This window comes from Chlamydotis macqueenii, chromosome 4, assembly GCF_036417535.1.
Source record: "Chlamydotis macqueenii isolate bChlMac1 chromosome 4, bChlMac1.mat, whole genome shotgun sequence".
In the NCBI taxonomy this organism is placed as follows: domain Eukaryota; kingdom Metazoa; phylum Chordata; class Aves; order Otidiformes; family Otididae; genus Chlamydotis; species Chlamydotis macqueenii.
This window is the reverse complement of record NC_141559.1, coordinates 84,205,506-84,225,971: the sequence shown is the minus strand read 5'-3', so window position 1 is coordinate 84,225,971 and position 20,466 is coordinate 84,205,506. Positions and strand designations below refer to the sequence as shown.

Sequence of the window (20,466 nt, the reverse complement as noted above, 5' to 3'; positions counted from 1 at the left end):
CCCCGCGCCGGGACTGGGGGCTCCGGGGGGCTGGGGTCCGGCTCACCTCTCCCTCGCCCAGGGATGGGCAGGTGTGCAGGACGGGGACGGAGCCCCGCGCCCAGGAGTCCACGGTGCAGGTCTCGGGCTCCTCGTCCTCCCGCCAGGCGCCGTCTCCCTCGGGGTCCGTCTCCCCCTCGTCCCGCGCCGGGAAGCAGCACTGGGCCACCTCCAGGAGGGCGTCCCGCACCCAGCTCACGGTGAAGGGCACGCGCTGCCGGCACAGCCAGGCCTGAGCCCCCCGCCCTGCCCCGCTCGGCCCCCTCCCATGCCAGGGACGCGGGATCCCGCCGAAAGCGGGGCCCGGGCGCGCTCACCTGCCGAGCCGCATTGGCTTTGGCGCAGCCGTCCATCACGCGGCCCACCAGCTCCGCGAGGATGTCGCCAACGTCCCTGTCGCCCTGCTCGGCCGCGAGCAGGGAGAGCCACTCCGCCTCGGACAGGCGCCCACCAGCCAGGCCGGCTGGCGCAGCGGCCACGGTGGGCGGCCGGGACCTCTCCCCGCGCGACTTGTGGGCGGCCGCCCGCTCCCGCGGGGCCATTTTCTGCGGAGAGACACGGCAGCGCTCGCGGCGCCCGCCGGACACAGGGCCCCACGGGCCTGCAGCCCAAACGGGGATGGAGACGGGATGGGGACAGGGATGGGACGGGGATGGGGATGGGATGGGGATGGGATGGGGATGGGACGGGGATGGGGATGGGGATGGGATGGGGATGGGACGGGGATGGGGATGGGATGGGGATGGGGACAGGACGGGGACGGGGATGGGGATGGGATGGGGATGGGATGGGGACGGGACGGGGATGGGGATGGGGATGGGGACGGGACGGGGATGGGGATGGGACGGGGATGGGATGGGATGGGGATGGGGATGGGGATGGGGACGGGACGGGGATGGGGATGGGGATGGGGACGGGACGGGGATGGGGATGGGACGGGGATGGGATGGGATGGGGATGGGGATGGGGATGGGGACGGGACGGGGATGGGGATGGGGATGGGGACGGGACGGGGATGGGGATGGGATGGGACAGGGACGGGGATGGGATGGGGATGGGGACGGGACGGGGATGGGGATGGGGACGGGACGGGGATGGGGATGGGATGGGACAGGGACGGGGATGGGGATGGGATGGGATGGGGACGGGACGGGGATGGGGATGGGACAGGGACGGGGATGGGGATGGGATGGGACAGGGACAGGGATGGGGATGGGACAGGGATGGGGATGGGGATGGGATGGGACAGGGACGGGGATGGGGATGGGATGGGACAGGGACGGGGATGGGGATGGGATGGGACAGGGACGGGGATGGGGATGGGACAGGGACGGGGATGGGGATGGGGATGGGGATCGGGATGGGATGGGGACTGGGACGGGACGGGGACGGGAGCCCCCTCACTCGGGGCCCAGGAGCCCCAGCTTCCCCAGCAGTGGGGTACGGGGCAGTGGGGGGCTCTATGCCCCGTCCCGTGGCGGGACCGTCTCTGAGACGGGATCACAGTGCCCCCCACGGCACCCGCTGTGTGCCCCAGTGCACCCCAGCTCATCCCAGTACCGCCCAGTGCACCCCAGCTCATCCCAGTACCGCCCAGTGCACTCCAGCCCATCCCAGCCCACCCCAGCGCACTCCAGTACAACCCAGTACAGCCCTGCTCATCCGAGCTCATCCCAGCTCATCCCAGTACAGCCCAGTACACCCCAGCTCCCCCCCCACTCCCCCACCTCGACCATTCCCCGCCCCGGGGCGGGAGGCGTCCCGGTCTCCACGGCAACGCTGGCCCCGCCCCCGACGCACCGTGCGCGATGACGCCCTCGCTACGCACGGCCCGGAACGTCATCACGTCACGACGCCGTCTCCATGGCTGCGGCGACAAGCGGGTGAGCGGGGCGGGGGTCCCGGGGCGGGAGGGGCCGGGACGGGAGGGGCGGGAGCGGGGGTCCCGGGGCGGGAGGGGACGGGAGGGGCGGGAGCGGGGGTCCCGGGGCGGGAGGGGAGGGGCCGGGACGGGAGGGGAGGGGCGGGAGCGGGGGTCCCGGGGCGGGAGGGGACGGGACGGGAGGGGCGGGAGCGGGGGTCCCGGGGCGGGAGGGGACGGGAGGGGCGGGAGCGGGGGTCCCGGGGCGGGAGGGGAGGGGCCGGGACGGGAGGGGAGGGGCGGGAGCGGGGGTCCCGGGACGAGAGCGGACGGGACGGGACGGGACGGGACGGGACGGGAGCGCCGTACGGGGTACGGGGAGGGCGCCGCGGCAGGGGCGGCCCTGGGCCGCTGCTGGCGGTGCGCGGCCGGTGTCCCTCGGTCGGGCCTGGTGTCCCGCGGGGGGGTCCCCGTGTTCCCAGGTTGGCCCCGCTGTCCCTCGGTCGGGCCTGGTGTCCCCTGGGTTGGTTCCAGCGTCCCGCAGAGCGGCCCCGGTGTCCTTCGGGCAGCCCTGGCGTCCCTGAGGCGGCTCCAGTGTCCCCGGGGTTGGTGCCAGTGTTCCCCGAGTAGGGCCCGGTGTCCCTGAGGCGGCTGTGCTGTCCCCTGGGCCGGGCCCAGTGCCCCCTGGGACAGCACCGGTGTCCTGTGGAGCAGCCCTGGTGTCCCTGGGCCAGCCTCAGGGTCCCTAGGGCACCCCGGTGCCCCCTGGGTCGGCCCTGGTGTCCCCTGAGGCAGCCCCGGTGTGCCTGAGGCGGCTCTGCTGTCCCCTGGGTCGGGCCCCGTGTCCCCCGGAGCGTCCCGGTGTGCCTGGGCTGCCCTGCCCCGTCCCCGCAGGATGTACCGCAAGGAGAAGAGCATCCAGCTGAAGAGCAGCAGCGCGGCGCTGTACAACAACCTGAGCGTGCTGCGCGGGCCCGGCCGGCAGCTGCCCTGCTTCAGCACCGTGCACGGCCCCAGCGTCAACGTGGTCAGCGTCGCCGTCGAGGGGCTGGGCTGCTCCCACCGCCAGCTGCGGGCCAAGGAGGGCGGCACGGCGCTCAGCACCTCCCTGCTCACCCAGGTGAGGGGGCCGCGCGCTCCGGCGGCCCGGGAAGGGCCGCTGCCCCCCGGGCCCCCGCCCGGGGCTCCCGCTGAGCCGCCCGCCCTTGCAGGCCGCCTGGTGCGTGCTGCCGGCGCGCGTGCTGCTGGTGCTGGCCTCTCAGAAAGGGATCCAGGTGAGGCGGGAGGCGTGGGCGGCAGGGCGAGCTCGCCGTGAGGAGGGCTGGGCGCCCGGGGACGCGGGGGAGCCTCCCGGGGCGCTGCTGCACGGCCCGGGAGCTGTCGCGCCCTCCCGGAGGTCTCTGGGGCAGCGGCTGAGCCTGCAGCCGTGACAGAAACTTACCCCCTGCCGCTTGGGCCCCGCCGGTGCTCGCTGTCCCCAGATGTACGAGTCCGACGGCTCCATCATGGTTTACTGGCACGCGCTGGACGTCGCGGAGCACTCTCCAGGTAAGGCCCATGGCGGGAGCGCAGCGAGGAGCCCCCCGGCCCCCTGCGCGCTCTCCTCCCCGGCTGCGCGCGATTCGCACGGCGCAGGCGGTTCCCCCTGGCCTGGAGACCCCAGCGGCCCTGCTCCCGGGCCCGGCCGGGCTGGCTCCGGGGCGGCCCGGCAGCAGCTCAGCGGCAGGGTCTGGGAGAGGCCGCGGCGTCACCCCAGCTCCTCGGTCCTGGCTCGGCGGGGGCTGGAAGGGGCTCGGAGGGCCCCAGCGCGGCAGCTGCGGGCCTCGCCCTGGCGCTGAGACCCCAGCCCCCGGGGCTGCCGCGGGCCGTGACCGCCTCTTGCTTTCCGTCCAGCGCGAGCGGCGTTTGCCCGAGGGATCGCTGCGGCTGGTGGGCGCTTCGTCTGCGTGGGTGAGCCGAGCAGGGGGCCCGGGGAGGGCGTGGGGGCGGCGCTGGGCCGGGGGGCGGTGGAGCTGCGGGGACAGCCGAAGGGGCTGGGGGGCCTTGGGGGAGGCGAACGGAGGGGCAGGTCGGGGAGCGGCGCCTGTGCGGCGCGGCCCCGGGGGCAGCGGCTCTGGGGAGCAGGGAGCCCGGCGCAGGCGCGGGGAGCGCCGGGGGCTCGCTCTGGGGCCGGGCGGGCCGAGCCCCCGCTGATGCCGCCCCGGGCCGTCGCAGGCACGTCCTCCGGGCTGGTGCTGGTGTTTGACATCCCCCCCAAAGGGACGAACGTCACGGTGAGCGAGGTCCTGGAGCAGCACCGCGACGCCATCACCGACATCGCGGCCGAGCTGGGCCAGGCCCCGGTACGTGCGGGCTGGGGGACGCTGGCGTTGCGGCTGTCCCTGCGCGAGGGGCCCCGCGCTCTCGGGGTGGGGTACGGCTGGGGACGGCCGAGCTGCCGCCTGGGCCGCGCTCCAGAGAGCCCGCTGGCCGTCCCGCCGTGGCGTCTGGCACCGAGGCAAGGGGCATCCAACGGCGGTTCGAACGCCGCGCCCGCGCGCTGCGATGTTTCAGGGCTGTTCTCGCTGCTGCCCGCGCGGCGGGGGGCAGGCGCCTCGTCGGTTCTCCCGTGTCCCCATTTCCCTCGGCTCTCCTGGCGCCTCGGCCTCTGCCTTTCGCACCTGGCCAGGCCCGGTCACCCGGGCTGCGGGAACCTCGCGCTGGAGCCCAGGGGGCCGACGCGGGTGGCGAGGGAGCGGATCCCTGCGCGTGCTGTGGCTGCGGAGCGCGGCTCGTTGCTGGCCCGGATCCCGTGATCCGCTGCGGTGCGTGCCGGGGCGTGGAAGAGCTGTGGAAGCTGAAGGCCAGCAGCGGTACTGGAGCGAGTGAGCAAAGCCGGCCGCGAACCGACCCACGAGGGAGCTGAGGCTGCCGCCGTGCGAGCCGAGCCGAGCCGAGAGGAGGGCACGGGGCGCGTCCCACCCGCGTCTGCGCGGCCATCCCGGGGCACCGGTGCCGGGGGCACGAGGCAGCCGAGGGCAGAGCCGTGCCCGTGCTGGCGGAGGGGACGAGCCTTCCCCCGCAGCGGAGGGCGCGGGCCCGGCCGAGCTGCTGGCGGAACCGGCGGCCTCTCTCCTGGCAAACGAGGAGACCGCGCGGCCGGGAGCGGGATGGGCCCTTCAGCGGGGCTCGGCTCGCGCTGGCTGGCAGCCCTGCAGACGCGCTAATTGCCTGCCTCGTTACTGCCTGCCTCGTTACTGCGGGGAGTCTGTTTGTACTTTCTCTCCTTAGTCACGTTTGACTCTCTCCGCGTCGGGGGCTCTCCTGAGCAGCCGGTCGCGTTGAACCCGTTCCCGGTTGGCCTGGGCGCGCAGCTTGTTTCCGCGGGAGCTGCTCTGCCGGCCGCTCTGCCGCGGGACGGTCCCCGGCGCGCCCGGCCCGGGCTTCGACCGGGACTGTTCAAAGGCTCTCCGTGGGCCGGAGCCGCGGCCTGGCACGTGGGTTCCTGCTACGGCACGGAGCGGCGGGACGCGGGCGCGGCGGGACGCGGGCGCAGCGGGAGGGGAGGCGGCAGTTCCTCCCAGAAACGTGTCCCGCGCGTAGTTAGCGTTGCCAAACACGACCGTGTTTAAACGGCAGTGCCCGCGTGCGGCTGCGGCCGGGCCTCGCATGTTCGCAAGCCGTCAGCAGTTTCTGTCAGCCGTTAAACTTCCGGCTCGTTCTGCCGCAGGCTCCGGCTTCGCCTCGCGGCACCTCCAGCGGCGCGGGCGCCTGCGGCGGGAGGAGCCTCCCGCTCAGCCCGAGTCAGCCGCTGCTGGCGCAGCTGGGGCGCAGGCTGAGCTGCCGCTGCTTCGCAGGACGGGGCCGGTGACCTGGTGACGGCCGACGACGCCGGGGCCCTCTGCGTCTGGAGCACGGGAGAGGAGTTCACCCTGCTCAGCAAAATCCCGGCCTTTGGGTGAGCCCGGGGCGGGTGGAGCGGTGCGGCGGGGTCCCCTCGGTGGGTGCTGCCCGCTGCCCTGGCCAGACCGGGCCGGTGTCCCCTGAGGGGCGGGAGGGGGGCAGGGGGGGATGCCCGGCGCCAGCGCCCGGCGTGGGGGCTGCAGCCAGGAGGGGAGTGGGTGAGACCCGCACCCGCGCGCAGCTGGGCCTGCTCCTCCGTGACGCTGTGGAACGGGGTCGTGGCTGCGGGCTACGGAAACGGGCAGATCCGCCTGTACGAGGCGGCGACCGGCCTCCCGCGCGCCGAGGTCAACGCTCACGCGCGCTGGATCTACGCGCTGGACGTGGCGCCGCAGACGGGAATGGTACGGCTGGCTGCGCCGGGGCACCCCGCCCCGGCACCCCACCGGCCCCCGGCCTGCCGGGCCCACGCCCCGTCCCGCTCCCTTGCAGCTGCTGTCGGGCGCGGAGGACTCCTTTGTGCACGTCTGGAAGCTCAGCAGGGACGCGGACACGGACGAGGTGGAGGTGAGCGCGGGCAGCGGCAGCCCTCGGTGGGCAGCGCGCGGCGCTCCGAGCCGTCGCTGCCCCGCGGGGCCGTGGCGCGGGGGCTGCTCCGTCCCGCGGCACCGTGGCCACGGAGCGGGCTCGGCGGAGCAGGCCCAGCTGGCGCTGCCGCGGGTGGCACAGCTCTCCTCCTGCTGCGGCCCCTGGGCTGGCGGAGGTCTGACCCCGCTGTCTGACCGCGGCGCGGTTCGCGTGCCAGTGCGAGGGCAAGCTCGAGCCGGGGGCCGCGGTCCCTGTTGCCCCGAGGGGATGCCCAGGGCGCGTAGGGACCCCGGGCCGGTCGCCTGGCCGTGGGGGCCCTGCTCTCCGCAGCCTGCGGCACCGCTCCGGCTCCTCTCCCCGCTGCAGATCCAGCACTGCCACGCCGAGTGCGTGACCGACACCCAGGTCTGCGGCGCCCGCTTCTGCGACCCCGAGGGGAGCTCCTTCGCCGTGACCGGCTACGACCTGAGCGAGATCTTCCGCTACAGCCGCGCGTAGGCTGCGAGGTCGGTCTGGGGCCGCGCCGGGAGAGCCGGGCCACCCCGGCACCGTGAGCGAGGGGGGTCCCGCGCAGGCCCCCGCCTTCCGCTCCATGGGGTCGGGGCAGCGGCGCAGGGCTGTGCCCCCCGCGGGGCGGGGGCGCGCGCGAAGGTGGGGCTGAGCCAGGATCCCCTCGCTCCCGGGGCAAACCTGCCCTCGGCGCGGGGTGTCCGCACGCAGGGAACGTGGGCTGGGGGCCGCTCTGGCGCCGGAGCAGCCGGAGCACGTCCCGGGCCGCGCGCTGTGCTCCCACGCACCCCCCAGCCCTTCCCGCAGCGTGGGAGCGGAACCGGCTGCTCTGTTCCCTGCGGCAGCGCTGGCTCAGGCGGGACAGGGCGCAGGGTGAACCCGCGTGACGCGCTGCTCCGGCCCAGACAGCCCCGCCGGCCAGGGTGGGGGCGCGCGGTGGGCGCAGCACCCCTGGGCCGCCCTCCCCCGGGGCAGCGCAGTGACGGGGCGGCGCAGAGGAGCCCGTCTGCTCCCCAGGGCGCGTGGGGACACGCGCGTCCCGTGGGACCTCGCAGCCCCGCGGCCCCAGCCAGATGTGCGAGGCTGCGGCTGTGCGCCCGGGCTGCAAATGGCAGCTGGGCCGCGCCGGCTGCCGGGACGCCCCGGGGACAGGCCCCCTGCTCTGTGCCCTGGCCGGGCCCGGCGTGGGGGGCAGACTCTGGGCCCTGGCTCTGCCTCTGCCCCAGCCCCCCCAGCCCAGCCCCCGCCGGCCGCTCTGGCCCCAGGGACGGGCTCGGCCTCCGGCCCCGCTCCCGGGGCCCGCTGGGGCTGGGGCTGTAGAGGGGGCCGGGCCGGGTGCTGTGGGGCCAGCTCAGCCCGGGACCGGCCCTGGGGTGGGGGGAGAGCCCCTGGCCCCAGCCTGCCCCCCCTGCAGCCCCCAGCCCCCCCTGCCACACTGGGGCGAGGGCAGCGGCCAGGGATCCGACTCCCCCGTCTGTCTGACCCCAAACTGTGGGGCACAGCCCCCTCCCCGCCCTGTGTGCTCGTTGTGCCCCCCCGAAGCACACCCCACGTGTGAGTGGGGCCCCTGCACCCCCCGGGGAGGGGTCAGTGCCCCTTCCACCGTCCTGCACCCCTCCACGGGCCGTGTACCCCCACCCGTGATAAAGCCGCCTGAACTAAGCCCCCCGCGTCGCTCCTTCCTGCGCGGGGGGGTAAGCGCCGGGGGGGCAGAGAGCGGAGCCGGGCCCGTTACAAAAGTTTATTAAAGGTTAAAACAGCCGATGCTGGAGGTGGGGGCAGCCCCGCTCGCGCTGGGGGGCTGGGGGAGCTGGGGGGGGCCCGAGGGCCGGTGCGCTCGTGGGGCGGGGGTAAAAAAGTGTAAAAAGGGTTGTGCAGTTCCGCCCGGGGACCCCGGGCCGATAGCCCTCGACGCTGGGACGCGGCCCCGCCGGCCACGTCCAAGGCACAGAGATGAGCTGGGGGGGCCGGGCCGCCCTCCGCCCGCGCTGGGGCAGCTCCGACAGCCACACCAGCACCCCGGGACCCCCGCGCCCGCCCCCCCGCCGCCCCGCTCGCAGCTCGGCCCCCCGCCGCCATCGGGGAGGGGGAGTACAGCACCAGAGAGCCGGGGCTGGGGGGAGGCGGCGGCCGGCGGAGCCCCCAGCCCCACAATACTGCTCGGTCAGAGGTAGCACCAGCGCGGCCGGGGCGAGGGGCCCTGCCGGCTCGGCACGGCTCGGCACGGCTCGGCCCCCGCTCCTGCGCCGCAGAAAGGCACGGCGGGACGGCGGGGAGGTCGGGCCGCGACCCGGCGAGCGGCGGCCTGTAAACAGCTGGGGCGCGGGGTGTAAACGGGCGGCGGCCGGGGCCCGGCGGGGCGAGCGGGCGGCCCCCGGCGCGGCCGCGGCTCAGGAGACGTGGGGCGAGGGCCGCCAGAAGCACCACTTGCTGCGCGTGTGCTGCTTGCGCTGCAGCTGCTCCTCCCGCTCCCGCTCCTTCTTGGAGCGCAGGTACAGGTCCTCCTCCTTCAGGTACCACACCGGCGGCCAGCGGTGCCGCTCAAAGTGCGCCCGGTTCTCTGCGGGGCGGCGGCAGCGGGCGTCAGCGCGGGCACGGCGCCCCGAGCGCCGCCCCGCGCCCCGGCCCCGCGCCGTACCTGCGGACATGAACTTCATCTCGCGGGGGAAGCGGCGGCAGACGCTGTTGTAGTTGGTGCAGATGTAGTGCAGGCACCAGGCCGCCAGCTGCCGCGCGTTGTGGAACTGCGGGCAGAGCGGGGTGAGCACGCGCCACAGAACCGCCGCCCCGCCGCCACCGCGGCCCCGCGCCCCGCGTACCTGCGTCATCTCCAGGTAGATGATGACCTGCTCGTCGATCTCCACACGCTGCATGAAGGCTCGCAGCAGCTCGTCCACGGCGTACTGCTCTGGGGGCGGCGGGGGGGCCGTCAGCGCTCGGGGGGGCCGCACGCCGGGGACGTGCGCCCCGGCAGCCGCGCTGCGCCCCGCGGCTCAGCCGGGCTGCCCTGGCTCTTACGTAAGGACCCGCTAACGACGCGCCGGGGACGCATCGATCCGACCCCGCGGCGCTGTAATCGTATTGGCAGGCGACGTCAACGGGCCGGGGGGGCCGGGGGGGCCCAGCCTCACCTGTGAGCGCCTGCAGCCGCGGCAGGCACAGGCGGTTGGTGAGGATGAGCAGCTCCATGGCGTCCAGGTCGGGCGTGGGCGTGAAGACGCCGGTGTAGAGGAAGTCGAGGACGGCGCGCAGGCAGGCGCAGTTGGTGCCGGGCAGGGAGACCTGCGGGACAGGGGGGTCTGGGGGGGCCCGGCGCGCAGAGCCAGCGCCTGCGGAGGGACGGGCCCCGCCACGGCCCCCACGCAGCCCCCCGCTCTCCAGCACGAGGGGAAGCAGGACTGCGCCTGCCACGGCCGGGGGGTCTGAGCCAGCGCTGCCCGGGGACGTCCGTGCTCGCGGCAGCCCCGTGGCGGTGACACCCCTCGCGCCGTCCCCGTCCCCCCCGCGGCCCCTCACCTCGGCGGCGTAGCTCTCCCGGAAAGCCCCCCGGAACATGGCCATCATCCAGTCGCAGCCGGCGATGAGCAGCGGCTTGTGCGCCGGCACGGCCCCGTCATCCACACGGAAAACCACGTCTGGGACGGCAAGGGGATGGCCTCAGCGCGGGGACACGCGTCCCTTGGCCACCCCGGCCCCCACCACGGCTGCCCCAGGGCCGCGCACCCCAGGCACCGCGCACAGCCCCCACGCTGACCCGGCCCGGGGAGGGGGGCACCGCCACGCGGGCGCTGGGGATGGGACGGGGGCGCCGGGACCCCCGACCACCACGGCCTCGGCAGAGGGAGGGGGACGGGCGTGGCCGGGAGCCCCAGGTCCACACAGGGCGCTGCCAGGACTCCCAGCGGGAGGGGAAGGGGCTGGGCAGTGTCCCCCGGCAGGGCGACCCCCTGGCCCTCCCTCTGCCCCCCGGGCAGGGACCCCCCTACCTGCGAAGACCCCCTTCCCCAGGCACTCCTTGATGCGGTTGGCGCGGCGCACGTGGAAGGCCTTGGTGATCTCCTGGTTCATGAAGCTCTCCTTGTTGAGCACGTTGGCCACCATCATGCGCAGGTCGAAGACCTCCAGCAGCTCGGCGATGGTGGCCACCTGCATCAGGTCGCCGCGGGCCTGGTCCAGCCGCCCGGTGTAGAGGTACTCCAGCACGGCGCGGAACGGCTCCGCCTGCACGCGCCGGTCCATGCGCACCACCGCCATCCGCTTCTCCCGCCCCGCCACCGGGTCGGCCACCAGCTCCCAGCGCAGGCTGACGAAGCCGCGGCCCCAGCCCGACAGGTCGCGGCCGCCGGGCGCCGCGCCGTCCCCCGCCGCCGGCCGCAGGGCGTCGTCGCTCTGCGAAGTCCGCAGCGGGGCGTGCGCCCCCTCGGCCAGGGCCCCCCGCTCCCCGTCCAGGCTCTTGGCGCGGGCGGCCGGCTCCTTGGCCCCCTCCCGCGGCCCCTCCAGCGTGAAGAGGTCGTAGAACTTGGAGCAGGAGGTGGCCAGGTAGACGCGGTGGGCGAAGACGCGCTGGCCGCCCTGCAGCTGGAAGACGACGTCGGCGCAGAGCGGGGTGCAGAAGAGGGCGGCGGGGCCCCAGCCGCGGCTGGCCGGCGGGTCGGGGACCTGGATGACGGGCGGCGGGGGCTTGGGGGGCAGGAAGGGGGCCTGCAGCAGCGGCCGCTGCATCTTCTTCAGGTGGGACTTCCAGAACTGGAGGTGCCGGCGGGAGATGAGGGCGGCGCGGATGGCGTTGTCGAAGACGTCCTTGATGCCGAACTGGGCCACCACGCTGGTCTCGTAGTAGGGCACCCCCAGCTCCTTGGCCACCTCGTGGCCCCGCTCCGGGGGCAGGATGTCCGTGGGCTTGATGGGCCTGGGGGGGGACAGAGCGGGGCCGCGTCACCGCGGGCGGAGGGGCCCGGACCCCCGCCCCGCCGCCCCCCGCCCCGCGCGGCAGCCTCACTTGGCCAGGGGGCGGCGGGCGCGGTTGACAGCGTCCAGGTCGGCGTAGCGCAGGTCCAGCTGGCAGCCCACCAGCACGATGGGCGTCCGCGGGCAGAAGTGCTTGATCTCGGGGTACCACATCGTCTTCACGTGCCGCAGCGAGTTGGGGTTCGCCAGCGAGAAGCAGAGCACCACCACGTCCGACCTGCGCCCGGGGGGAGGAGGGGGACGAGGGGGAGGAGGAGGAGGAGGAGGGTGAGGGCAGCCCTGCCCCGGCGTGACCTGCTGTCACCCTGCGTCCCCGGGCCGCCCCCTCGCTCGGGGAACGGCACCGGGGTCCCGATCCCGTCCGGGACACGCGGCCGGGCGAGCGCCGGAGCGGGTGCCAGGCAGGGGCAGGGACGGGGCCTGGCACGGCGGGCGGGAGCGGGCAGGCGGCCCCAGGCCCGGTTTGTTTTTAGGCTGCGCCTGGCCCAGACGCGAGCGGGAGGCGCCCCTGGAGCCGGGCCCGCCGCACCGACCAAGATAGCCGCCACCGGCCGCCTCCCGCGGGCCCCCGGCCAGCTCGGCAGCCGCTCGCACCCCTGGGTGACGCCGGCCCGGGACGGGACCCCCGGCAGCCCCGCTGGGGCGGGCGGCGGCCAGCGGCTGGGGCAGCCCCCCAGAGTCGCCGGGCAGGGGCACCCCCGCCCCGGGGGGCAGAGCAGAGCCCGCGGGACGCGCGGGCGGGGGGCGGCGGGCGACAAGAGCCTGGACGTGCCGGTGGCCGCGGGGACGGGGTGTTTACAGCCCGGGGAGCGCGGGGGGGTCAGGGACCGCTCGGCCACGGCCCGGGGGCTTCTCCCGCTGCCCCCCCGAGGGCTCCAGCGAGCACCCAGAGCCGCCCCCGCCCCGGGAGGAGCGGCTGCCCCCTGGGGAAACCGCGAGCGCCCGGGGGTCCCTGGCCGGGCGGGGGGCTGTCGGGGCGCAGAGCCCTGCCGCTGCCCGAGCTGGGGCCACGGTGACCCCGGGCCGCGGGGTGGGGGCACTCCCGGCCCCCCCGAGGGTTTGGGGTGCCAGAGCCGCTCTCGGCGCTGGCAGGAGCCCAAGGGGCCCCCTCGGCTCCGCGGCCCCCATGGGTGCTGCGCGGGGTGGGCAGGGCCGGTGGGTGGGGTGCCGGGGAGGGGCTGGGGTGCCGGTGGGGGGGCTCGGGGTGCCGGTGACGGGTTGAGGTGCCCGTCGCAGATTGGGGTGCCGGTGGGGGGGCTCGGGGTGCCGGTGACGGGTTGGGGTGCCCGTCGCAGATTGGGGTGCCGGTGGGGGGGCTCGGGGTGCCGGTGACGGGTCAGGGTGCTGGTGGTGGCGCTGCTGGCGGGGCCGAGGGTGCCGGTGGGCTGGGGGCGGCGGTCCCACCTGCCGTAGGCGAAGCGCCGGTCCTTGTGGTGGTCCCCGAAGGTGTCCCAGAGGCGCAGGGAGACGCTGACCTCGTCCACCACATCCCGGGAGCGCTCCAGCACCTGCCCGCGCGGGGAGCGCCGCCGTCAGCGCCCCGGGACCGCCGGGACCCCCGGCCGCCGCCCCCTCCTGACCCCCGCCCCCCCCGCGCCCCCCCGCGCCCCCCGGCCCGCACCTCCTGGCAGACGCGGTACTGGTCGATGGCCCAGACGGTGGGGACGTGCGTGGCCAGCAGCTGGTACTGGCTGAGCGTGGCGTTGCAGGCGCGGGCGCAGATCAGCCGCGTCTTGCCCACCGCGTTGTCGCCCACCACCACGCACTTGATGGTCTCGACGTTGGGCCGCTCGTAGTCCACGTCCAGGTCCATGGGCGCCGGTACCGGGCGCCGGGCCGCCCCCCCCCCCCCCGCCCCGGGCAGCGGCCCCGCACGGAGCGGCCGCGCTCAGCGCCGCCCCCCGCCCGTGCCCGCGCCCGGGCCCGCTACCCCGCCCCGCCCCGCCCCGCAGCCAATCCGCGCTCGCTCCGCCGCCCCGGTCCCGCCCCCCCGCCGCCCCCGCCGCCAATCGCGGGCCGCGCCGCCCCGCCTCGCCCCGCCCCCGCCGCCCGCCCGCCCCCGCCCCGCCGCCGCCCCGCCCGCGCGCGGACAAAGGACGGCCGCCAGGGGGCGCCGCCGCGCCCACGTGACCGCCCCCGCCCCTCAGCCCCCGCGGGACCGCCCCTCGGAGCGGGAGGGGGCGGGGTCTCGGGGACACGCCCCGCCCACCCGCCGCGGGGGAGGGGCGCCGGTAACGGCGGCGGCACCGGTAACACCGGTGAGAGCAGGGAGACTGGTAACGGCAGCGGCAGCCGCGGCACTGGCGACACCAGTGACACCAGCGACAGCAGCGGCACCAGTGACACCAGTGACACCAGTGACACCAGCGACACCAGCGACAGCAGCGGCACCAGTGACACCAGTAACACCAGTGGTACCAGTGACAGTGTCAGCACCAGCAACACCAGTGAAACCAGTAACACCAGTGACACCAGTAGTACCAGTGACAGCAGTGGCACCAGTGGCACCAGCGGTACCAGCAGCACCAGCAGGACCAGTAACACCAGTGGCAGCAGCGACACTGGCAACAGCAGTGACACTGGCAGCACCAGTGACACCAGCAACACCAGTGATACCAGTGACAGCAGCGATACCAGTGGTACCAGTGCCACCATTCACTCCCCGCAGACCGGGCTCCCAGTTCAGCCCGTGCCCTCCTCCCACCGCGGTGACACCAGGGACACCAGCGCACACCAGTACGAGCCACCAGTACCAGCACGCACAAGTGGAAACAGCGACATCAGAGCGCCCCAGTACATACCAGTGACACCAGCAGCCGCCAGCGCTCACTCGGGTGGGACTTGGCTCTGGGCTGGGGGCGTCCCCGGGGCCCCCCCCGCCCACATACGTGGGCGGGGGGGCGCCCGGGGACGCCCCCAGCCCCCCCCGCACCCGTGGGCATCGCGCCCCGCCTGCTGTCCCTGGGACCCACGCTGCACCCACACCCCGGCGTGGGACCCTGCTCAGCACCCACACCCCGGCGTGGGACCCCGGGACCTGCACCCACACCCCGGCGTGGGACCCTGCTCAGCACCCACACCCCGGCGTGGGACCCCGGGACCTGCACCCACACCCCGGCGTGGGACCCTGCTCAGCACCCACACCCCAGCGTGGGACCCCGGGACCTGCACCCACACCCCGGCGTGGGACCCCGGGACCTGCACCCACACCCCGGCGTGGGACACACGTTCCGGAACGGAACCCTGCACCGCACCCAGACGCCAGTGCGGGACCCACGTCCCGGTGCGGGACCCTGCCCACCCCAGTGCGGGGTCCCGGTTGCCCGCGGCCCCGTTCCCGCCCCGCCCCCGCCCCGCCCGGTGCTCCCGCCCCCCCACCCCCACCCCGCCCCGCCTCGCCCGGTGCCGCCCGCGGGGCCGGGGCGGGGCGGGCGCAGGGGCTGCGGGGCGGCGGGCGCGGGATGGCGGCCCCGGGGCTGGAGCGGCACCGGCTGGCGCTGCTGGCGGCCAAGGAGGACGTGGGCAACCCGCGGGCCGGCACCGACTGGTGAGAGCGGGGCGGGGGGGGGAGCGGGAACGGGAACCGGACGGGACGGGGGCCCGGGCCGCGCCCCGCCCGGCGCCGCCGCGCTGGGAGCCCTCGGGGGGGCCGCACCGGGCGGGGGGAGCCGCCGACGGGGGTTGGCCGGGGGGCACCGCCCCGCCCGGTGCGCGAGGGGGTCCCGGCCGCGGGGGTCCCCGGGGCTGCGCACCCGTCCCGGGACCCGGTGCGGGGGGCGCGGGGCTGGAGCCGGCTGCGCCCCGAAACCTCGCGCGTGGCCTGCACCCGTGCGGCCTCGCCTCGCCCGGCCGACAGCACCGGCACGGCACCGGGGCGGGGGGGGCGAGGGCACCGGGCCGGGGGCGAGGGCACCGGGCGGGGGGGCGGCACCGGGGCGGGGGGAACTGCACCGGGCCGGGGGGAACTGCACCGGGCCGGGGGGAACTGCACTGGGGCGGGGGGGCGGCACCGGGGCGGGGGGGACTGCACCGGGCCGCCCCTCGCCTCGCAGCCCCCGCGCTGGGCTGGGCCCCGGGGCCGCCGGCCGCCCGGGCGCTGCCCTCTGCCCCCGAACCGCAGTCCCGGCTGGCGCGGCACCAGCGCCCGGTCCTGCGCCGGCGAGCAGCCAGCGAGACCCGCCGTGCCGTGCTGCGCCGTGCCGTGCCGTGCCCCGCCACGCTGCATGTGTGCTCCTGAAGCCGTGCCATGCCGTGCCGCGCTGTGCCATGCCATGTCCCGCGATGCTGCATGCGTGCCCTGGAGCCGTGCCGTGCCATGACGTGCCCCAGGGACGCGTCATGCCATGCCGTGCCGTGCCATGTCCTGCCGTGCCATGTCTTGCCACACTGCATGCATGCCCCGGAGCTGTGTCCTGCCATGCCGTGCCATGCTGTGCCGTGCCCTGCCACACCACATACATGCTCCTGGAGCTATGCCATGCTGTGCCGTGCTGTGCCGTGCCATGTCCTGCCACGCTGCATGCGTGCCCCGGAGCCATGCGTGCCGTGACGTGCCCCAGAGACGTGCCACGCCATGCCATGCCATGTCCTGCCCTGCCCTGCCGTGCCCCCCCCGCCACATACATGCTCCTGGACCCGTGCCATGCCATGCCGTGCTATGTCATGCCGAGACCTGCCACGCTGCATGTGTGCCTCGGAGCCGTGAGGTGCCCTGCCGCGCCGTGCCACGTCCCAGCCGGCGAGGAGCGCGACGTGCTGCCGCGTGCTCCCGCAGCCGGAGCCACGCGCATCGGAGGCGGCAGAGCCGGCGGGGAGCACCCGGCCGAGCCTCACCAGCCGGGGGTCCCGGCCCCGGAACCCCCCGGCCGCGGGCAGGGGTCCGGGATGCTCCCCGTCTCCGGGCGGGCAGGGGCCGGCGAGGGGCGGGGGGCCGGGGTCTGCCCGGCGGGTGCGGGGGTCCCGGGCAGCGCGCGCGGTGCCGCTGCGAGGGGCCGGGGCCGGGGGGGCCGGGGGGGCCGTGCCGCTGGGGCGCTTCCCGCGGCCCCATTGTCCCGGGGCGGATGCTGCCAGCAGCACTTCCACGAATTCAGCCCGGGCACGGAGGGGGGGGGGGTAGGGGGGTGCCCCCGGGCTGGCAGGTCCCCACACCGCCCCCCCCACCCCCTCGGGACCCGCTGCCCCCCAACCCTGCCCCCCCTCCCCCAGGGCCGTCTTTGCCTACGACAAGCACCACGACCTCAAACTCCTCGACTCCGGAGGTAATGAGGGGCCCGTGCTGAAGGGGGTGGTGCTGGAGGAGGGGGTCCCCCCGCCCCCCCACCCACCCCCTCCTTCTGCAGCCGGGGGTCCCGATGAGCTGGCCGGGAAATTCTCCGCCACCGGCGTCATGTACGGGCTGTGCCGCGTCCGAGACCCCGGCACCGGCGCTCACCGCGTCGTCCTCATCAGCTGGGTGAGCGCAGGGCAGGGGGGTCTCTGAGCGTCCCACCCCCCCCCGAACTCCACATCCTGGGGGGACGCGGGGGTCCCGGCCTAAGCCGTGCGCGGTGCCAGGTCGGGGAGAAGGCGCCGGAATCCCAACGTGAGGCGTGTGCCGCGCATCTGCCCGCCGTCAGAGCCTTCTTTCGGGTGAGTTTATGGGGGGCACGGGACCCAGTTCCCAGCCCCGGACCCCCGAATGGGGGTCCGGGGCTGGGAACTGGGTCCCGTGCCCCAACGCGTGTCCCCCTCCCGCCCCGTCCCGACCTTTGCTTGCCGCGCCGGGTGCATTCCTGGCTCTGCTGACTCAGACGCCGCCGTTCCCAGTTCCCAGCCTTGGCCAAGGATCCGGGGTTGCGGTTGGGCTCTCTGCCCCCCCCCCTCGGCCCCCCCCCGCTCCCATGTCCCCAGAGATCCAGCTGGGGTCCGATAGCTGAATTTGGCCCCCTTGTGTCAGGATCGGGCCCCCACATCTGGAATGCGGGGGAATGGCGCCAGGATTCCCTGGGGAGGCTGGAAACGTATCCCGGGACGGGCAAGGGGAGCGCGAGGGGGGTGGCGCGGGTGCTTTTTTCGGGGGGGTGGGGTGGGGGTGACGCCGTCCCGTCTCGGCGGCAGGAGGCCAGCGCGGTGCTGAGCGCCCGCCGTGCCGAGGAGGTGACGCAGGAGGGGCTGACGCGCGCGCTGGCACAGATGGCCCCTGCCGCCCCCGCTGCCCCCCCAAGGAAGGGGCCCCCCCCAGACGCCCAGGAGCTGGTGGTGAGTCGGGGGTCCCGGGGTGGGGAGGGGGGGACGGGACGGGCCCAGCGAAGCTCTCGCCCACCCTCCCCGGTGCCGTCGCGGGGCTCCCTGGCCAGGGCGGGGGTCCTGCCCTGAGACCCCGGCTGGGGGGGCGCAGGGCACCAACTACCGCAAGACCAACCCTGCGCTGGAGATTCGCCGCACCCAGCGGGACTCGTTCTGGGCCCAGGCCGAGGTGAGGGGCAGGGGGCGCGGGGGGACGCGGGCCTGGGCTGCGGCCGGCGAGGGTCACGGCGCTGAGCGCGGTGCGGGCGCAGCGCGAGGAGGAGCAGCGCAAGCAGGAGGAGCGGCGGCGGGCGCAGGAGGAGCGCAGGCGCTGGGAGCGGGAGCGGATGGAGGAGGAGAGGCGCGAGGCGGCCGAGCGCGAGCTGCGTGTCCAGGAGAAGGAGCGGGGCGATCGAGGAGCAGCGGTGAGGGCGGCGGCGCGGGGCCCCGAGGTGGGACCCCCGGCCCTCTACACCCCCCACGCCCCCCATCCCATACGGGCGTGAGCGCCCGTGCCCCACGGCCGCTCCCCGCGTGCCCCCCTGACGCTCCCTGCCCCGGCAGGAAGGAGCAGGCCCGGCTGGAGGCAGAGGAGCGGAGGAAGGAGAAGGCGCGATGGGTGAGTGGGACGGGGGGGCCGGGGGTGCTGGGGGGCTGCGGGATGCGCGTGGGGCCATCTCGGTGCGGGGCTGCCCACCGCGCTCTGTCCCCACAGGAGCAGCAGCAGCGGGAGCACGAGGAGGCCATGCGGGACCGTGGCCGGCGCAGCGATTCCAGCGAGAAAGCGGCCGTGAGTGCCAGGGCCGAGCGCCCCGTCCCGCCCTGGGTGGCCCCGCTTGTGCCGTGGGGCCGCGTGTCATTGGCCATGCCGCGGTGCTGCGTGGCCGTGATGTGCTGCACGGCTGTGCTGTGGGGCCGCGTGTCCCCGGCCGTGCCATCGTGCCGCGTGGCCGTGATGTGCTGCACGGCTGTGCTGTGGGGCCGCGTGTCCCTGGCCGTGCCGCGTGGCCGTGATGTGCTGCACGGCTGTGCCGTGGTGCTGCGTGTCCCTGGCCGTGCCACGTGGCCGTGATGTGCTGCACGGCTGTGCCGTGGGGCCGCGTGTCCCTGGCCGTGCCGCGTGGCCACGCCATGGCGCCGCGTGTGCCCGGCCATGCCGCGTGGCCGTGCTGTGCTACGGCGTGGCCGTGGCGTGGCCGCGCTGATGGGTCTCCGGTGCTGCAGGAGGCGGCCGTCCTGGTCTCGCAGCGCTCGCAGAACCCTCGGGATTTCTTCCGGCAGCGGGAGCGCTCGGGGTCCACGTCCGGCACCCCGCTGCCCGGCTCCCCGCTCGGCGCCAGGCCCGGTGGGTGCCCGGCGGTGGGGGCGGCGACGCCGGGCGCGGGGCGGCGGCGGGGGTCGCTGCCCCGGGTGGGCCGAGCGGCCGCTGACCCCCGCCCCGCCGCAGGTGCCCGGCGCCCGTTCCTGCGGTACCAGCGCAGCCTGACCGAGTCGGCCTTCATCTTCCGCCGGCCGGACCCCCCGCCCCCGCCCGGGCCCCTCCGCCCCGGCGCCGCCAGCGCCGCGCCCCCCCCCCAGCCCCCGCCGGCCCCCGGCCCCGCTCCCCACCAGCCCCACGGGGACGGGGTCCCCTCCCGCTGCCGCCCCGGGGAGCCCCCCCAGCCCTGTGGGGGCAGGGCCCCCCCCTCCGGCCGGCCCCATAGCGACAGCTCCCCGTGCTGCCTGGGAGCCCCCCAGCCCCATCGGGACAGGGGCAGGGGCAGGGGCAGGGGCAGGGTTCCCCCCCAGGATGGGGGGCTCCCCTGGGTCGGGGTCCTCTGACGGCACGTGTGGGGCAGAGTCCCTGCCCCCCGGCAGCCCCCCCCGGCAGCCCCTCCCGGGCCCCAAGGAGGCCGTGCCCCTGCCTCCCCCCAGCACCCCCCGGGACGAGGACGGGCCCCCCCCGGCCACCTTCCCCAGCGCCCCGGCGTGGGGGTCTCCGGGGCTGCCGGTGGGGCCGGGCGAGGGGGTCCCGAGCCCCCGGGGGGGGTCGCCTCTGCCCGGGCTGGCGCCTGCCCCCGTGGCCCGGGCCGGGACCCCTCCCAGCCCCGCCCAGGACCCGGCCCCGGCCCCGGCAGCGCAGGGACCGCAGCCAGGTGGGTGACCGGGACCCCCATGCGGGGCTGGCGGCGCGGGTCCTGCCCCCGGACCCCCGCCCCGGGGCTGCCGCGGGGCTCAGCCCGCCCCTCTCCCCACAGGGTCCCTGCGGCAGCCGGGGCAGGAGCCGGCCCGGGGGGGCTCGGGGCACAACGGCGTCGGGGGCCATGAGCAGGGCGGCTGGGGGACCCCCTGCGAGCAGGACCCCTCCCCGGGGCAGGTACGGTACCGGCCGGGGCGGTGTGGGGCTGGGGGGCCGAGGTCGGGGGGAGGATGGGTTTTGGGGCTGGGGGCCATGGTTGGGGGGGACAAGATAAGGGGGTTGATTCTGGGGCTGGGGGGCAGGGGCAGGGCCGGGCTGGGGGGGTGCCTGGGTGGGGCTCGGGCACGGGTGGGGGTCACAGGGATCCCTCAGGGCCCCCCCGCCATCTTGCAGGAGAACGAGCCCGGCGACAGCATCGTCCCAGCGCAGCCCCTGCACAGAGCCAAGCCAGGTACCCTGACCCCCCCAGGGACCCCGTACCCCCCCAGTGACCCCGTACACCCCCGTACCCCCCCATACCCCCCCAGGGACCCCGTACACCCCCGTACCCCCCCAGTGACCCCGTACACCCCCGTACCCCCCCATACCCCCCCAGGGACCCCGTACACCCCCGTACCCCCCCCCAGGGACCCCGTACACCCCCGTACCCCCCCATACCCCCCCCGGGACCCCGTAC

The 20,466-nt window shown here is 76.3% G+C and overlaps 3 protein-coding genes across 6 annotated transcripts in view; 2 read left to right on the top strand and 1 right to left on the bottom strand.

Moving 5' to 3' along the window:
• The first annotated feature begins 1,899 nt into the window (after positions 1 to 1,899).
• Positions 1,900 to 8,041, top strand: WDR54 (WD repeat domain 54). Of its 3 annotated transcripts, XM_086747000.1 has the most exons (11): positions 1,900 to 1,922; positions 2,795 to 3,020; positions 3,112 to 3,174; positions 3,382 to 3,448; positions 3,794 to 3,850; positions 4,115 to 4,242; positions 5,737 to 5,837; positions 6,024 to 6,186; positions 6,275 to 6,349; positions 6,737 to 6,876; positions 7,187 to 8,041. In XM_086747000.1, the coding sequence occupies exons 1-10, from the start codon at positions 1,903 to 1,905 to the stop codon at positions 6,866 to 6,868; spliced, it is 1,032 nt and encodes a 343-aa protein (XP_086603126.1). In that variant the 5' UTR covers positions 1,900 to 1,902; the 3' UTR covers positions 6,869 to 6,876; positions 7,187 to 8,041. The 3 variants fall into 3 exon arrangements, with proteins under 3 accessions (XP_086603126.1, XP_086603125.1, XP_086603127.1); XM_086746999.1 differs by having other exon boundaries at positions 6,737 to 8,041; XM_086747001.1 differs by lacking the exon at positions 3,794 to 3,850 and having other exon boundaries at positions 6,737 to 8,041.
• A 65-nt stretch (positions 8,042 to 8,106) lies between these two features.
• Positions 8,107 to 13,177, bottom strand: LOC147601068 (rho-related BTB domain-containing protein 2-like). Of its 2 annotated transcripts, none has more exons than XM_086746984.1 (9): positions 12,969 to 13,177; positions 12,752 to 12,855; positions 11,379 to 11,564; positions 10,366 to 11,288; positions 9,896 to 10,014; positions 9,511 to 9,661; positions 9,199 to 9,287; positions 9,018 to 9,123; positions 8,107 to 8,939 (listed from the first exon to the last, which is right to left on the bottom strand). In XM_086746984.1, exons 1-9 carry the CDS (start codon positions 13,158 to 13,160, stop codon positions 8,770 to 8,772), a joined length of 2,040 nt encoding a protein of 679 aa, XP_086603110.1. In that variant the 5' UTR covers positions 13,161 to 13,177; the 3' UTR covers positions 8,107 to 8,769. The 2 variants fall into 2 exon arrangements, with proteins under 2 accessions (XP_086603110.1, XP_086603111.1); XM_086746985.1 differs by having other exon boundaries at positions 8,783 to 8,939; positions 9,199 to 9,282.
• A 1,570-nt stretch (positions 13,178 to 14,747) lies between these two features.
• AP5S1 (adaptor related protein complex 5 subunit sigma 1) overlaps positions 14,748 to 20,466 on the top strand; it is a 7,688-nt gene continuing 1,969 nt past the window's right edge. Inside the window, 16 exon segments of the mRNA XM_086747692.1 lie at positions 14,748 to 14,894; positions 16,553 to 16,605; positions 16,687 to 16,799; positions 16,901 to 16,975; positions 17,444 to 17,584; positions 17,724 to 17,801; positions 17,884 to 18,018; positions 18,020 to 18,036; positions 18,176 to 18,230; positions 18,327 to 18,401; positions 18,836 to 18,956; positions 19,059 to 19,177; positions 19,179 to 19,746; positions 19,849 to 19,967; positions 20,184 to 20,295; positions 20,386 to 20,462. Coding sequence (XP_086603818.1) covers positions 14,809 to 14,894; positions 16,553 to 16,605; positions 16,687 to 16,799; positions 16,901 to 16,975; positions 17,444 to 17,584; positions 17,724 to 17,801; positions 17,884 to 18,018; positions 18,020 to 18,036; positions 18,176 to 18,230; positions 18,327 to 18,401; positions 18,836 to 18,956; positions 19,059 to 19,177; positions 19,179 to 19,746; positions 19,849 to 19,967; positions 20,184 to 20,295; positions 20,386 to 20,462 — 1,944 coding nt within the window. The 5' untranslated portion in view covers positions 14,748 to 14,808.